This window comes from Cynoglossus semilaevis, chromosome 11, assembly GCF_000523025.1.
Source record: "Cynoglossus semilaevis isolate Cse_v1.0 chromosome 11, Cse_v1.0, whole genome shotgun sequence".
NCBI lineage: Eukaryota > Metazoa > Chordata > Actinopteri > Pleuronectiformes > Cynoglossidae > Cynoglossus > Cynoglossus semilaevis.
This window is the reverse complement of record NC_024317.1, coordinates 17,027,112-17,045,062: the sequence shown is the minus strand read 5'-3', so window position 1 is coordinate 17,045,062 and position 17,951 is coordinate 17,027,112. Positions and strand designations below refer to the sequence as shown.

The 17,951-nt window shown below is 39.1% G+C and overlaps 1 protein-coding gene across 3 annotated transcripts in view; it reads right to left on the bottom strand.

Annotated features, from left to right (window-relative positions):
* Positions 1–11,553: 11,553 nt before the first annotated feature.
* The window catches only part of epha8 (eph receptor A8), an 85,816-nt gene continuing 79,418 nt past the window's right edge, over positions 11,554–17,951 (bottom strand). For all 3 annotated transcript variants that reach the window (XM_025059894.1, XM_008321024.3, XM_017036719.2), the window contains 7 exons: positions 17,765–17,950; positions 17,435–17,496; positions 16,428–16,637; positions 13,277–13,426; positions 13,007–13,197; positions 12,612–12,770; positions 11,554–11,698 (listed from right to left, as the gene is read on the bottom strand). In XM_025059894.1, the coding sequence (XP_024915662.1) occupies positions 11,584–11,698; positions 12,612–12,770; positions 13,007–13,197; positions 13,277–13,426; positions 16,428–16,637; positions 17,435–17,496; positions 17,765–17,950 (1,073 nt within the window). In that variant the 3' untranslated portion in view covers positions 11,554–11,583. The remainder of the gene's footprint in view (positions 11,699–12,611; positions 12,771–13,006; positions 13,198–13,276; positions 13,427–16,427; positions 16,638–17,434; positions 17,497–17,764; position 17,951) is intronic.

Sequence of the window (17,951 nt, the reverse complement as noted above, 5' to 3'; positions counted from 1 at the left end):
GTCAAATTTTTGGACACATTTAGTGTTCGACTGGTCTGCACCTGCTCATTTATTCATCTATCCCACAGTATCTCGCACTGCAGTAATAAGATCGTGGGACCACAATTAAAAGTAACCTGATAACTGATTGTCCTCAAAGCGAAGCAGGTGTGAAAGCTGCTGAGGTTTCAAAGTCAAAACAAGGACGTGCTTTTCATCATATTCACACACACTTAATTAGCCAGTAATTGAAATGTATTTTCCTCCCTTGACTCAAGTGAGAGTGCAAATATTTACAACACAATTTGGAATATAGTCTACACACACACTCGTTCACAATGCCTCATTGTTAGGATGGCAGAGTGTCAAACTTAATTGTGTTTGTTAAACTAAATAATAATTTGATGGCTATAAAACATTTCTAAAAAAAAAAGTGTGACAGCGGCAAGTAAGACAGGAATATTAAACAGTGACATTCTGAGGTTCCTAGAGTAACTTACCAAGTGACCTAATAAGTTTGTGGTATCAGGTGTCAGTTTATAAAGGAGCATTTACAGTAGCATGTGCCTCAGCATTTACTGAATTTTCATTCTTTTCTGAAAGAACCATGGTATTTTAATGCAGATGTGCTAATTTTCACGATCGGTTACAAACCACCATTGTGAAAGTTGAAGGTTACTTCTTGACAACGCCAATAAGAATGACGAGCCATCTGCAAAAAGCCTTGATGACATTCTAAGGTCACCAAACCTGGCACCTTCCAACAAGTGGGATGACCCCCATGAGCAGGAAAAGCGTCCAGCGTGTCAATGACAATGCAAACCAAACTCTCTCTCCAGTAAGATTAAACAGCAAGGGGCAGCAGATAATCCACTACACACTCACGGACCACCACAGTGTCTTAACACTGTTAAGCAGCTTAGGATTTTACATTGAAAAAGGACAACAATATCAAATATATAAATATTCTAAAAAGCACCCAGTGATACATTTGCCTCAGAATTCAGACTTTGTTCATTTACAAAACAAAATTGCTGTAATAACTAAACCAAACAAAGTAACAAACCAAAAACAATGACCTACAAACAGAAATGGTGACCAAAATAATCATTAAATTCATCCAGTTTGCCTAATCTTCAGTATTTAGTTTTGTTGTTTAAGGGGGGCTGGAATTCTGCTGATGTTGGTCATTTCTATTTTCAGAGGCAACTAGTTCTTCATTTACATATGGATACAGCCTGATCTCCTTGGCCACATGCTCAGTCATCCCTATGCAATACTTCTGGTGATATTTATTCTTTCGTTAAGCTATGCCACAGCTGCACTCCGCATAGTGCTTTGGCACAGTGTTCTGTCTGATGTAATCTTTCCTACTGGGGTCAGTCCTGGTGGTTGGAGAAATCAAACCATGACCTCCATACATACAAAAACCTACCACAAAACTACCACCACCACATAAACAGGGGTTGGCAACATTTACCACTCCATTAGGACGCCGATCCCACAGAATAGAAAACACTGGGAGCAACCAAACCCTGACACCTAAAAATGAAGATAAGAGACTTCCTTTATGCTATAATTTATTTATATATAAATAAACTTTAGCATGTTGCAATTATGAAACCAACTACTAACTACATTTGTTAGACATTACCTCCCTCTTCATACAGGATTGTAGACTGCTTGTGAGTCGTAGCTGATTTTTGTTTTCAATACTGTTCATGCTGGAGAAGACCTGCTTATATACGAATGTGGATCCTAAGATAGATTCATATGTAACCACTTTAAGTGATATACAACTGAATTACAATACAATGTCAATTTAGATTAGTAATAACCATGGCTAGAATCAGAATACTCCAAATCCATTAGGAGGCATATGTTGAGCAGCAATAATGAATCAGACAGAGAATGAATGTTGAGTAGCCACTCCTGTATTTTTACAATAGTAGTTAGAAAATAAAAGAATGACCCAGATAATAAGAAACAAAATATTGGTACACTTGAGATAAAATAAAACATCTATTGAGGCCCTTTCAATTTAAATATATTGCAGGTGCACCTGTTTTAAAGATGTGTGTGTTTGTGTATGCATGTGTGTGTGTTTGTACGTGCATCTCCTTGTCTGTGTCTTTTCCATAGCTCGCCATCAAATACGATTGGGATCTTGTTCTGGTCCTCAAACTTTCCAGTCCTCTCAAAAACCTGACTTATAGACAAAATTATATCCATTACATTCTATTCTCAGGTGCATCATTAACAGGTTTAATGTCAAAACTTATATTACATACATACATATTTCATCAACCTTGATTTACAAATCTTAAATCTATTCAAATCTCAAATCATAATTTCAGCTGTACAACAAACATTCAAGAAAGCCAAAAGTCCCCATATGAGGAGTAAACACTCAGGAAATAACATTTTTGAACAGTGAACAGTGTCTAAATAATACTGGTTATGGTAAGTGACCACTAAAATTCAAAAATCTTCACATTCATAAACACCTAATGTACACATGTAACGTAAAATACCAACAATGAATGAATAAATAAACCAATAATGAATAAATAATAATTCAGAATAATTGTTTTCAGTTATTTAGAAGAATTGTGCATAATTACTCCTCATTTGTCTATAGGTCTACTAAAGTAAAGTATCCTGCTGGTTACTTCCAACCTACATTTAACATGATAAATTCCTTCTATAGTTAGCGTTTAGAAGACTATAACTATACAATTTATAGAATTACAGAAGCTAAAAGCATACGCTTCCCAACGTTTTTCTGCGTTAAAGGCTGAGAACGCAACGTCTGTATGTAGGTTTGTAGCGGCTCACAATATTGAGGATACGTAATTAGCCGTGAAACACCGAGTTAGCATTAGCATAAACGATGTGTTATTTTTCAAGTAAACGATCCGTCTTACCGTCGCAACTCGTCCCCTTCATTGAATAACTCAGCTCCGGACTTTCAGCAGGTAAGTGTTCTGCTTCATCCGTTCCCTTTTACGGTGTACTCGCCGTTTTTCTCCTTCCTCCGTCTTTTTTTGCAAGTAGCTTCCTTGCTTCCCGCTGCTAACATCGGACATTACAGAAGAAACAGAGCATCTGCGCTTAACCTCCTCACTGACGAGCTGAACGTGACCTGCGTAGTTCCTGATTGGTTGTTGAGGGCTCGACCCCCTCCGCCCCCACGTGGGGTTACGTGAACCAAGTGGTGCATTCAAGTATAATAGAACTTTGGAATTATTCCCGATGTGCAAAATGAAAGATTGATTCAATATAAACTCTCTATTATCGGACTCTTATTATATTTTGTTCCATGGGGTTGAAAATTTGTGTCACCTGTCGGTCGCTGTGTGTTTTGAGAGACAAAAATGAAATAAAACATGCTTTATTTTAATTTTACAGCAACATCATAATCTTCAATTTGGAATAAGGGTTAAAAAAATTAACAAACAAAAATGAAATAAATTTAAATTAATTAGAAAAAATAAATAGCCTAAAATACACCATTCCAAACCAATGTTAATATTCTTGCTGTACATGCTAAACAATGAGCGGCATGAAAACAACAGCATGTATACAGGTAGCTTACTGTTGGTGTTGGTTGCAAGCAAAAGATAGAATTACTCTAAGCTGTAATTACTCTGTTCCTATCTGGGCTTCTGTGTTTTTTAATCTGTTCTAACAGTTCTTATGTCTTTGTTTTGCTTCCTTGAAAGGTAGTTTTACCAGCAATTTGCTTTTCAACGTTCATAGTGGGCTCTGCCTCTTTGGATGTGGTGCAGGAAAGAGATGTATCATTGTTATCATGTTAATACCAGAGTGTTATCTTCCTAAATAAAGGGCAGGCTTTTGTCTGGTTGTGCTTAAATCCCTAGGCAATTGAATTGTAGCTCATTTCTATCTTGCTCCACTTAGCAATTGAAACTAACCTCTTTTTTAGGGACTAACCCTAGCATAGCTTGCATCAGCTTCTGCAAGCTAATAGGGGTATCAGCAATTCTCTGCATTGGAGAACATCAAAGCCAGCAATTCCCTCTGAACACAAAATCTGAGTGCAAGCAGCGGGCATTCGTGCAGACAACACACTGCACATATACACACAGCTCGGGTGCATGCAGCGGACAAGAGAGAAGCACTAGCTTTCTTCACAGCGTATTTACATATATGTTAATAGCATTCTTTTTGCAGAAATAGCCAGTGGCGTGAAGGGATGAGCTGTCCTAGCTGCAGGGTTAAGGACTGTCAGAGAAACACTGTCTTAGAAACCACAGTACAGTCTGAATGGGTTTTTATTTATAGGCATTCATTTTAAACCAACACAAATGCACCGTATGTACACAAGCAGAGCAGCCTAACCCTGCCTTCGTTCCTGCCTGATATAAATGACGTGTTTGGTGTAGAGCACATGAGGTGAAACATTGATACCTGTACTAATGCCAAATGATTATCCTGTGAGCAGTTTGATGAAAACAGCTCTAAATAACGATGCACGGTATACAGTTAAAATTATTATACAGCAAAGAAAAATTATTTTGGAACAAGATCAGACCCTGACTGAATCGTGGGTGTCTGATTATGTATACCCCCCTCCCTCCACCTCCCCCAGCCCTTGCACTAATACCTCTATATTAAATACAGAAAATCAGGGCTTCTTAAAAACATACAGATTTGATTTTTTCCATTTGCTTTACTTAAAAAAATACATGCTTGTATAGTTTTGTGAACGCTGTTGGCTCATCCCGTCTTTCAGCCGTCATTGGTAAACTCTATAAACATCAACAATAATCAACATTATTAAAAGACATTTTTAGATCTAAATGATGACCCCATTTCAATAGAAGATTGACTATTACTATTACTATTTATTCTATTTGTAATTAACTCAAAATTCTGTCTGCACCCTTAGGTGTATTTGTTGTAAGTAATGAATGCACCTTAACACAATTAAATTGTCCTTGATGTGTTGATATAAACTGCCCGGTCAGAATAAGCCAGTGTTTAGCGCTGTTACTCCTAACTTATCTTGACTGCTCTCTTCAGGAATCCCCACATTCAATTATCTGTACTCCTCGGTATTCTGTACGGCCTTTTGTGTTCTTTCCATTTCATACAGGTCATACACTCAAAGATCCCTGTGCTTTAGGAAGTTGTGAATCATTTTTCTGTGATTGCTATTTTGAGCAGTATCCTTCTGTGTGTGTGGGTGGTTGTGTGTTTGTGACACTTGGCTCAGCCCGTGATGTCATTGATGGAGTCTGATGAATACATTTAAATGGTCGGTCCCCTCACAGCACCTTCTGCCCCTGACAACAATTCAGGGCACTTTCCACTACGGGCCATCTACCTGCAGTGATAGCACAGTCCTGCAGTTATCAGACAACTGCACTGCCTAACTACCACAGCCACAGTCGCAGCCACAGCCGCCCCCACGGCTCAGTTTGTCCTTTCCTTCAACTTAGGAGAGCTGTGAGGAGATAATCCTCTCCTAGGTGCAACAAAACAACACCATTCACCCTTCCCACACACACATACACTTTTAAATATAGATCTGAAGTCATGTGTGTGTTTTTGCCTTTATATAACTATCCCTCAGCACTACAGCTCAGACAATCAGAGTTAATTCTCAACACTTGAACAGGATTCATGAAAATTAAAGTAATCACTGTCGTAATGTCTGTGTCAGACTGCACTGTGTCCACCTGGCTCTAAATGATGAAAGTCCCCCGTGTGTGTGTGTGTGTGTGAGAGAGAGAGTGTTAAAACACACACTATCATACGTAACGATGGCCATGTGAAACAGAAGGATACTCTGTAGACTGAAGAGACTGTGGCTGTTAAATACTAAATGTGATTAAAGCCATGCAGGAAAAAATAAAATGGAATGAGAATGAAAAAAGAAAAGAAAAAGAAAACAGTCTTGTTCTACTGTCATTGCTTGTTTTCAAAATTGAATAAATAGTGTCTGAAACCTTGATGCAACTTTTTCATGTCTGATACCAATACTTCACCTTGGAGTATCTGCCGATTCCAATATAAGTTTAGCATTTGGGCTAAGCTATCAGATCTGATGGGCTATAGTTGTTGTTTTTTATCTTCAACTGGCATTTATTATAACACATCCATTCAGGTATGTTAACAACTAGGAATGAGATCAACCCTGATACTTTGATACTATCATAGTCTGAGTAATCTCATTAATACGTACACTATACAGTGTTTATAACACATTCCTAACTGCTGTTTAATATTGCAGCAGCACAGAACCACTGGCTACAATTATGTCAAGCGTTCCAGCTAACATGAAACCATTATAGGCAGGAAGTAGCTAAAACATCTCGTGAATGCCACCAAACTTTCTGAAAGATTTCTTGGAACCTTTATTTTACAAAAGTGATAATGTTTTGGTTTTTTGTTTTTTGTTGGCAGCATGATCAAATGTAGTAAGGAAAGAGTTAGCTTGTTTTTGTAGCAGTAGTATTATTAACCAGTTCAGTTTTAGCTGAGGTCAGTGAAGCTAAGTTCCTTGGCTGACTACTGGATGTGCTCACTGGTAAAGAGCAGGGGGAAAATGGACGTCCTGTAAAGGCATATGGCATTTGTTCACAATAAAGCGGGGACAGCCATCTTCTTCCCCTTCAAAGAAAACAGGTGGGTAATATTCCAGAGAGGCCTTTAAGCAGTCGAGCTGTGTAGGGGAGTAGATAAGAAACTGGTAAAAGTCCAGGCTGATGTGAGAGCAGGGACAGCCAGGAATAGGAAGCAAGTGGGCAGAAGCCTGCTGGGAGAACCATGAAAAAACAAGGAGACAGAAGAAAGATATAAAAACCCACAGATGTACAGGTCTAGGAGAGTTTAGAGTTCCAAATTGTTTTCATAAGTATTTCTGTGTAAGTTTATTACCTCTGAATTAGGCTCTGCTCTGCAGCATCAGGAAGATCAACCAGCCACTGAAAGCATATATTTATGATGTTTTTGTCAGGCACCTAAAAGCACAGACAATTAATGGAAAATCATGTCAAGTCTAGAATATATGGAGGGTGAACAGTGCCTTGTTAGCTCACATCGTAGTCAATCATATTTATAATCACTGGTCTGTGTTTATTTTCTGCCAATTTGTGCTCACCTTCGTGGACAGCAGCAGAGTCTTATTTTGACGTCCTTCATTTCAAACCTTCAGCACCTCCTGAGGCGACCCTGAAGCATTGTTGGGTCAGCTTGAATTTATATTCTGATTCTTTCAGCTTGTCTGAGGTCTCCTGCAGGTCTGCTAGAAATAACTCCACTGGGAGACATCTGGCCGACATCTTCATCATATGGAGGGAGAGAGAGCTTACCTGGAGCAGCGGCTCAACTCATCCATTCTGCAAATTAAAGTCATTTCTGCAGCTGCATAGAATGTGTTGCTGTCATTTATGGAGTACAAAGTTCNNNNAGTTCAGGTTCAGATCAGCTCCTCACAACTGCTAGTCTTTCAGTGGAAACATATCACAATATGTGTATATCATGTTAAAGAAAAACAACAAAATATACAAATGACATGTAGATATTACTGATGGGTGATATTAGAATGTTTGATTTGATACTGATTACTTTTTTAATCCAATAAAACACATGACAAATACTATCTATTTAACGACTCAAATATGAATTTTCCATAATATATTAGTCATAACAAATTACATGACTTTATTACCACTACTATATACAGTATATCATTTCTGGTAGGTCTACCGTTCTGTGTCACCCCCAGGTAAACTGCCTCACTCCTCTTCATCCCCTTCATCCCTCATTTCTTCAGTCTAAACCTCCTCACATCTCCATCTGTTCTCAGCGATCAACACAGATGACAGTGAGGCGTCTGTGAAAATTGCTTTGATTTTGTTGACACTGTATGGAGGCTGTAAGAATGTTTGTCTCTACAGCGAGAACATCGCTGGTCACATTAGAAGTGGAAACATGAAAATAAAAATGTAAAATATAACATAGTTTGAAACATCAGTTTGTTTAATTGTTTGTGCTGAATTATTCGGTCCTGACACTCCACGTACCGTGGCGATGATGATTATCTTGTTTCTGCCAGGAGAAATCGGATGTTGATATTTTCTGATGATAAGCAGCAGCGTGGAGTGACCTGATAACAGGACGTGTTGTTGTATTTGGAGCCAAACTGATACATGGCGTCCTCGTTACCCCACAAAATAGAGACTCCACCAACTATATGTGATATTTTAATGGGTTCACACTGCACTTTGTTGATGTCTTTCGTATTTTTATTTTATTTATTCTGGGTTTTTTAATTTAATTGATATATATGTGTTTTTATATATATATATAATTTAATTTTGAATTCCATATTTTATATGAACTACATATTTTACAATTCATCTAACTTCTGTTCTTCTGAAATATTTTTTCTTCTGCTGTGCGTTTGTATAACATCCCTCATTTCTTCAGTCTAAACCTCAGTATAAACAGTCTCTTTGTGGTTAACATCATCAGGTCTCAGTAATGTTCCTCATTCAGTACTAATGATCCTGGTCTCATATTTCTTTGGTTATAAAAATGCATTAAACATGACGACGTATGTCAACTCTGCTTCTGTTACAGGAAAAACCCTTGTTGCAGTCGGACACAGACAAAGGTTCCTTTATTGGGTAGTTATGGACAGGTGTCACATTTATGAATAATCATTAGCAACAAGAATGATGCATTGACTGCAAAAGAAATGAACATAAACACCAGAGTGAATAAAGCCTAAAGCTGAAGGTTTCTTTCTCTTTTCTCCCTCCCAGTGACTGGACTTGATGTGTTCACTGTAAACCCACGGATCTACCAAAACCAAAAACTGACATTGTAAAAGATGGATTTTTAGTCAATGTCGGGTGTTTTTCCAACGAAGGAAACCATAAACCTCTAAAAATAGTAAAATGACACTTATAATAAAGAAGCATCATGAAGATAACACCTTCTTTTAGTGGCACAGGAATCAGGCTTCATTAAGAACTGTGTTAGGATGAAACATTCTTAGAGCATTTTTGTTTTTACCTTCATTAACACTGAGGTAAGGATTGTGCTCTGGTTTATACAAACGTTTCACTTCAAAAGACGGACGGTTCCTTTTCATGATCTGCACCATTGGTTTTATGATGTCATCTAAGAGAATGGATTGATTGTATGGTCACCAGACGATCTGGTTGTTGATTGGTGGAACAGGAGTAACTCATTTTATACATATTTTTAACCAAGAGTTCTCTGCGACCCTGTCGTACCTGCTGCGTGTCTTTTTTCAGAGGCGTCAGTTTGTCTTTAGCCGTCACTACCAAACCCTATCATTACAAAGTGCCTCTTCAACACTTTGTCCACTCATCATTCAGAAGCCCAGCTTCATTCACCCCCACTGAAGCCCGGCATCTGTGGATGTGCTGTGGTTTTTACCACACTCATCCAACCCTGCATCTGTCACCTGCATTCAGAAAAGCTGCCCAACTGTAGAAACTCACTGAAGATCAATACAGAAAAACAGAGGGAAAAATAACAGCAGACAATCTGCTGCTCCTGAATAAACCAACTGACGGAGCTGTTTGTCTTCAAGTTCCCTTTTAACAAATGAAACGGTCAGTGGTTGACAATTGTTTGTGTCACATCTTAGAGTCTCAGGGCAAATCAACACTCGCACTCGGTGTTGAACCCTACAGGAAGTGTCCAATACATGAATGAGTGTTTGCATCATGTCCTCTGTAAACACCCAGAGACTTACAGGGTCCTCAGCTCTAACCCCTGCCTCCCAGCAAAAACAGGAAGCTGACGCCTCAAGGAAATGAACGGGATGATGTTTTCATATTAGTTGGAAAGTTGATAAAACACATTGTATAAAACTGATTTACATTTAGGGCTTACATTTGAAAAAAAAAATACAACCAAGACTTTTGGAGGCGACTGGCACTGTCATATCAGAGAGTTGACAGGTTTTGTTTTTACGATCCTGTTTTTGGTTTTTGTATGACATTTTATCTGTATCATAATACATCATTTAGTCAGTTACCATTTAGAACTTGACTGCCTTACCTGTAAAATAACAATGACGTTAGGACAATCTTATGCATTTTAGGTTTGGAAAAAAAATACACATTTAAAAAATGCCAAAATTACATTTTTTTCATTTTGCAATACAATAAATAAAACCATGTATATTGGTAATCTGACAATTGTAAGATATACATTTGATTTTTTATTTGTGTTTGTTTTCTCAGTTTCAAATGTTCATGACCTTTGAGAACCTGAAGGTTAAATCATCTCGTTTCTTGGAGCTGGAACAGCATACAACACTAATGTATCTGTGTTAACCAGAAAAACTCTGTTCAAAGACACAGACTGATTATATTTTTAGTGCTCTAAGCTGGAGATGCTTTTCAATTATTCAAATTGAAACAGATGTAGGAATTAGAATCTCTGAACAACTGTGAAACTTAGAAAAATGTAGCTCAAATGACTGTCCAGCTTAAATAAATTATTGAGCGAAGTGCTATAAGCTGTTGGTATGGCCACATTTTAAAAAACAACAAACAAACATAAAAACCCTAATTATGTTCCCTCGACAAAAGCCAACTTTATTGAACCACAAGGAGAATGTTTGAAAGAGCTCCATTTTCTAGAAATGCAGACCTAATGTGTATTGCAAATATATTTTATCTCTTTAATGTCAATGTTAGAATAAAATAATTTTGAGAAAACTCCTAACAGTTAGCTAACGCTACTGCAATGCAGCACAGGTTTAATCATTTTTTTAAAATTGATATATTTTTTTATTTAAACTATCAAACCTTTGAAAAGACCAGCATCGCAGCTCCAGCCTCTAAACAATGAAGAATAAAGTGCACTGTAATTCAAAACTTACGCATCTTCCAGGTAGCGTCGTCGTTGTGCGCTGAGGGCAGAGGGCTTCAGGGCTCTCCTGAGGTTCTGCATCAAGGGCTGGACCTTGGTGACCTGTGCCTATTGGTGGTGTCAACTGTCCTGTGGAGACACAGTTCTCTACTACTGTGAAGACAGTCTGGCAACACAGGTGAGCCAAATATCTGTACTTTGTTGTTTTTTTTTAAATGTTTACACCAGCTTTTAATTGTAGTTCGTCATTTTCTCGAGCTATTTGCATACGGTGCCAGAAGAGTGTCTGAAGAACATTTTTAAATACCTCGACCAAACTCACTGGACCTTAATGATCTCCACACGTAGGCTGCTGTCAATCAGTGAAATGACCCTGTTTAGTCAGCAGGCAAAAGATTCAAAATAACTTAGTAGTAGTAAATAAGGCAGTAATTCAATTTACAAACAAGACATTTAAAATTAAAAGATGAAAAAAAACAAAAAACAAAACATTTAAATGTCAGACATGTCCTTAAAAAGTCTTGCTCCATTCATAAACCTCGACTGTCTCTTCCTTTAATCATGGAGAAAAAGTCTTTTTAGTTTCAGAACATCTGCAGCTCTGCTTCATCTGGTCATCTCATTTACAACGGAGTCCCCCAGACTTGAAATGTTTTTTTTCTTTTTTGTTTTGTTTTTTTAACTGTAGGAGGAAAACCTCAGTGCTGAAAATTATACGTGAACTGACGGCACGCTCTTGTTGAGGACCTGCACTCTCATCAGCTGGACGCTGGTCATGATCTTCTTTTGGTGGCCCATTAGAGTCACTCCAAGCCGATGGATGTCCCTGTGTGGAACACAAGAAAAAACGTAACCGATGGGGTAAACATTGGAATTTGAATTTAAGGAAAACGTAAACCCTACAAACTAAGAACTAAGTATTATTCCAGACTCATTCTACTGTAAGTAGATACTGTAAGTAATTAACCTTTTATTGACCTTTTCAGTTTCTCATTATATAACCCTAATATTATATTTTAAAGCTATAATTATATAACGTTTAATCCTCCAGTCTCTGATGCCTTTACTCAATAAAGTTCAATATTTCATTAAAAGATTTTTATTATTTATATTTTTTTCCCCTCAGTCACGAAGAGAACCAACTTCATAAAATAAAGAAATATTTTTTCACAACAAACTCCAACCAAGAGAGAGCCGTTCCACACATCAGCACCATCTTAGTCTGACTGTATGAACCTATATCCAACATCCCAGTCTGAGTCTGAGTCTGACAAATCAAGCACTGGAAGTCAAAGTGAACTATTGTCATTGAAGCACAGCACACCACCGCCCACCATGACATTTGTCCTCGGCCTTTAACCCACCACCTTAGTCAGCAGGGGCGAGCTCAAGCTGAGCGCCCGGGGAGCAGTGAGTGGGGGCGGTGCCATGGTCGGTGCACCTGAGTGGCAACTGACGACTGGTGACTTTGAACCTGCAGTCTTAAAACTGTCCCACAGACCGTGGGCGCAGGTGTAAGGGAGGGGGTGTTGAGGCTGCAGCACCTGACGAAGGTGAACCCTACTGCAGTAATGATGCCCCTCCTTATATAAGTAGGACCATGGACCAAAGAGAGGAGGAGATACAGACGTGTCAGAGCCTGGTGTCAAGGATGAACCTGAAATCATCATTAGCAGCTAACTGTTAACCCTGAACCAACCCCCCCCCCACCCCCTCCCCTCATCACCATCAGTTCTCACCCTTGATTCATGCTTATGATGTGCCCCAGAGTGTGGTACCCTCCTGCTGCAAAATGGTCCTTGTAGCGACCCATCTTTATGGTGTCCAGCCACTCGTCCACTGAGTTGCAGCTGCTGAAGTCAGGGATAGCTCTCTCCATCAGTGGAGGACTGTTTAGACTGACAGAACAGAGAGGGACGGCAAACATGTTTGGTCTTTATGGGCAGAAGGACAAAAACACAATTAATGGGACAGGAAAATATGTTAAGAGTTGTTAAAGAATCTGTCCGTGTCCAAAATCCAAAAATAGTTACATCGAGGGCAACTGGACAAAATGGTTTTTTTTTTTAAGACATTTCACCTCTCGTCCAAGAGGCTCTCCTTCATGTACAGATCACGTCAGTGCTCCACCTACCTGCAGAGTGTGTCAATAGACTTCAGGTTCTCTGGGTTGCGGATAAGCTTGTCGAGAACGGTGACAATCTGGCAAAAGCGCGGCCTCTCGTTTCGATCTTTTTGCCAGCAGTCCAGCATGAGTGTGTGTAGAGCAGCAGGGCAGCCCATCGGAGCTGGTAGCCTGTAGCCCTCCTCCACGGATTTGATCACCTGCAGCAGAGAACGGCAGGTGAGCCGGCGAGGGAAGGAACCTTCATTTAAAAAGAAACAGTCACCGAACAGTCCTCACATCTCTGTTGGTAAGGTTCCAGTATGGTCGCTCTCCATAGGACATCACCTCCCACATGACCACTCCGTAGCTCCACACGTCACTTGACGAGGAGAACTTTCTGTAGGCGATTGCCTCTGGAGCGGTCCAGCGGATCGGGATCTTTCCGCCCTGTGATGATTTAAAAAACAGAATCAGAAAAGTGACTCCACTTCAAGGTTATTGAAACTAACTGATGATCACAGCTTTAGGGGGACTGACTTTTGTTTTAGAGGTTCTACACCAAATAACCTTCCTAACAGAATCTAACCTAGGACTGGGGACAAGCTGATATTGGACCCAACCCACCACTGCACCACTGCACCACTGCACCACTCCAGCCTGTTCTTTAAAAAAAATTAATGATATTAATGTGGCTTTGAAGGGATTTTATAATGGAAAAAAAGTACCATTTCAAACCATACATATAAAATGCAAATAATTCGTAATGAATAGGGAAGTATCCGAGTTAAATATAAGTTAATGAAAGATCGTATTAAAATTAAAGAGATCCAGTGCAGTGATGTAGGAAGGACAAGAATAGATTTGCAAATGTTAGCAGGTTTGTGGACCACTTTTTATTTTGACATAAAGCTGACACTAAATTAGGTTGACAAATGATACATCACTGCTAAAACCAACACAGTGCTCCCTGTGGGTTATTTTAAACATCTGAAGGATACTCTCACAAACCAACCTGCTCTTTTTTTTCAATATTTAAACCAATTTTTGGTCTCTCTAGTTCAGTCTTTGTTGGCGAGTTCCTCAAAGTGACTTTGTTACTACTTGGTTTTACGCAGTTCTCAGCTTCATTCTGTTTTTAAATGAGCCGCAGCTGGACCGCAGCAGTCCTTGGACATTACTGACTGAGGCTTGGAGACGTGACAACAGGATGTCTGTACGATCTACAGCTGAAGACAGCGACACGGTGTTTAACTCCAACAGGCTATAACAACGGTATTGAACGGTGTATTTGTCCAAGCCTTTGTGTATTGGTACAAACTTTATGTTGTAATATTAAGTCTGAAATATAATAAACCAAATCTAATCTTTGATATTTAATTCTAATATGTAGAAAAACCAAAATTCAATATTTAGACTTACTGGAATCAGTAATTCTATATTTACCAGCTCTCTCAGAGAAGAATACCGTGTACTACTGATGTATAGTACTGTTTATAAATACATTTTGTACAACAAAACTTCAATATTGAATTAGCTTCTTTCCCCCCAGTATCTGTGTGTGATCTTGGCTTTCGTTCTCCAGCTTCACCCAACGGCACACGACCCACAGATAGAATAAGAGAAACGATGTGTGAGGATGTGTTCTAGTGTGAACGCGGCTCCTGTGTGGACCGGTGTCCTCCCTACAGCTTAACCTGCCTATTATCAAATGTCAGCGGGGACCAACTCCAGTGCAACATGACCCTGAAAGGATGAGCACGAATGATAGGAAAGAGTTATAGTCTGTGTGACGATAATAATAGAAAAATATAGTGTTTTAACATGGAATTGGAACAAATGAAACCAAACCAAATGTCATCACAGTAAACTGTATCACACCGACAAAATATATGATGTCTCTGGTCGGAAAAAAGGTTCCTCAGACATTGACTGTTTCAAAGTGTGACACAAAATTAGTCATCAGTCAGACATTGACTGTTTCAAAGTGTGACATAAGATTAGTCATCAGTTATAAAGTTATAAAATATATATATATATAATTCTTTAAATTCTTACAAAATCAGACTCAAAATGTCCTGAAAAGTGTAATTAAAGTCCATTGATTCAGTATTGCATTTACACAAACAAAGGCAAACAAGAAGAAGCAGAGAGGACAAGACAGGGCCAGAGATAACGACTGTTCCATGGGGTCAAGTTCCAGGTGTAGTGTCCTTCCCATAAAGCAACTTAAAACTGTCTCTTCCTAGACTCTCCCTTCCTGATGCAGATTATATATAAATATATATATATAAATATATTTTTTTTTTTTTTTTCAATCCACACATTAGTTTGTCTTTACTCACGAGCTTTAGAAGAGTGATTCAGACTGATATCATTAAGAATAATTTCAGCATGTTTCCAACGGTTGATAAAACTAAGCATAATAAATATATACACACACTGACATTTAAAGACATGTTTTTTCATAGAACTCATACACACAAACAGGGCCTGTTGGTTGTTCCACTAATCATGTTATGCAGAAATTCCAGCATTTTAATCTGCACGCTTTGAGCTGTGACAATCCTTAGAAAAAAAACCCCTACAAAATCCCCATGTACTAAGCAGTATATTTTGAAGGAAAGGAAGACACGAAACTTGAGGAGGGAGATCAGCGTCCTCACAGAATAAGCTAAGAACACTGCAGAAGAGAGAAAAAAGACTCTGGTCTCTGGGTTCAAGGAATTTGTTTTTGGTCTCAGAAGGAGAGAATTTAAAATGGAAGCAGAAAAATGACAAGAGCGTTCAGTAGAGTCCAAATCCATCAAAGAATCATGCAGGTTCACGAAAACCAGATCACATAAACCAACCAACTGAATAATCTCTGAGGGCAGTTCACTGTGACACCCACCAGGACCAGATCTGGGCAGCTCCACTGGGATCACAACAGAGACAACACCTGTTGTACTTTGATGTAATGTTGACTCTCAGAATGTTCTACATGTCACTGGACATTAGTCGGAGTGTAGATTTAGTGCCACTAACTTTAGCGCTGTAAGGCCTTCTGTCAGGACGAGGTAACTTTTTACCCAAGAAAAATACACAGAAGACGACTTTGTCTTTTTGCTTTTTTTTGTCGTTTGTGCTGTTTTTTCTGGGAACTTGTTGCCCTTCATTATGGCTCCCAAAGTCAGACTCTTCTGATGTTTTATGGTTATGATGTCACCACTGTGTTGGCGTAGGTGAGTGTAGTTATCAATAGATTTTTTTACTACACTTTTACTTCTCTTTTTTTTCCGATCCACTCGACTCAGTGCAGTGAATTCCTCTGTTGTCGTCAGCTCCTTTTGTATGAGCCACCATTTTAATGAGACAAATTCCCTCTAGCCTAGGGTAGTCACCCCTTTAGTGACTGCACATGAATTTAAATGTGTGCACATGTGTTTGAAGCTGCCCTGTCAAAACTTACACTGGTGGTGTAGGCAGCATCAGGGTCCTCCTCTAACACCCGGGACAGGCCAAAGTCTGACACCTTACACACCATGTTGCTGTTCACCAGGATGTTGCGAGCTGCCAGGTCTCTGTGGATGTAGCCCAGGTCAGACAGGTAGGTCATTCCAGCTGCAATGCCACGCAGCAACCCTACGAGCTGGATGATGGTGAACTGGCCATCGTGTCTCTACATTAGAAAAGGAAGGAAGGACAGAGGGAGATTTGGAAGGAGAAAAACTGTTGAAAAATATATAAAAAGGGAAGATGAAGTGATTCAACATGACATGAGTCAAGGTTATACTCCAAGATGTTTTATCAGAGTGTTTTGTACAGAAAAAACACAAACAAGATACCTTTGGTTTCTGACCAAAGGTATCTTGTTTGTGTTAATTTTAACATAAATCATAAAAGATATTGTTTGTGTCCTCAGTATTCCCGGCTCTCGAGGAGAGTCAGGGTTGACTTCAGGTGGGTGTAACATCCGTGCCAAGACAAACACGGAAAAGACAACAAAGATGAGATATGCTGTTGTTTATGTGGTTAATAATTAAAATAATTGACTCCGTTATTTGTCCAACAACGGGGGACATTTACAGTGTGAGTCCCTGCAAACGTTACAGGCTGCCATGGGAGGCGCCATTAGGGACATGAGGCTCCTCTGGGAATCGAACCCAGGACTCTCTGCTCTCTGCTTGCAAGGCAGGACACAAAGAGTGAGTCGTGAGTCTGGAGGACACAGCTTCGCTAACTCGCTCAAATAACATGTAAAAAAACGAAATTTGTTGTGTAAAATTTGACATTAATTTCACCATAACCAGTCCTTGACATGGACAAAGTCCAAGGTAGACACAGCTCTGACCAATCAGAGTAACTGAACAGTAACTCACTTCAGAATTCAAGAGCAAATTATTTTTAAATGTAATACTGCAATAAATCTTACTGAATGAATATGAAACTCTATATATATGGAGTATTAGTACTTACTCTAAGGAAAGAGTCCAGAGAGCCGTTCTCCATGTACTCAGTGATGATCATCCCTGGTTTACCTGGACAAAAAAAAAAAAACAAAAAACAAAACAAAACAAACTAAATGAAGAAATGGGCAGTGAATGTTGAATATTTCAGTCATGATCATGTTGTATCATCCTTATCTCTCATCCGATTGAACAACTACTCTGCAAATAAACGTGTAAATAATGTCATTGTGATAAATTAATATTAATCAATATGAAATATTGATACTGATATTGAATAATTTCTGCCATAAAGCCCAATCGTACTGCATGTGTATACATAACTCTAATGTAAGCGTACTCTGCGTCACCACTCCCTCCAGGTGAATGACGTTGGGGTGGTCAAACTGTGCCATAATGGAAGCCTCTGCCAGGAAGTCCCTCTTCTGTTTCTCCGTGTTTCCTGCCTTCAGAGTCTTCAGAGCCACGGGGATGTCTCTTTTTCCTGGGAGCCTCATACGCCCATAACATACCTCTCCGAATTCCCC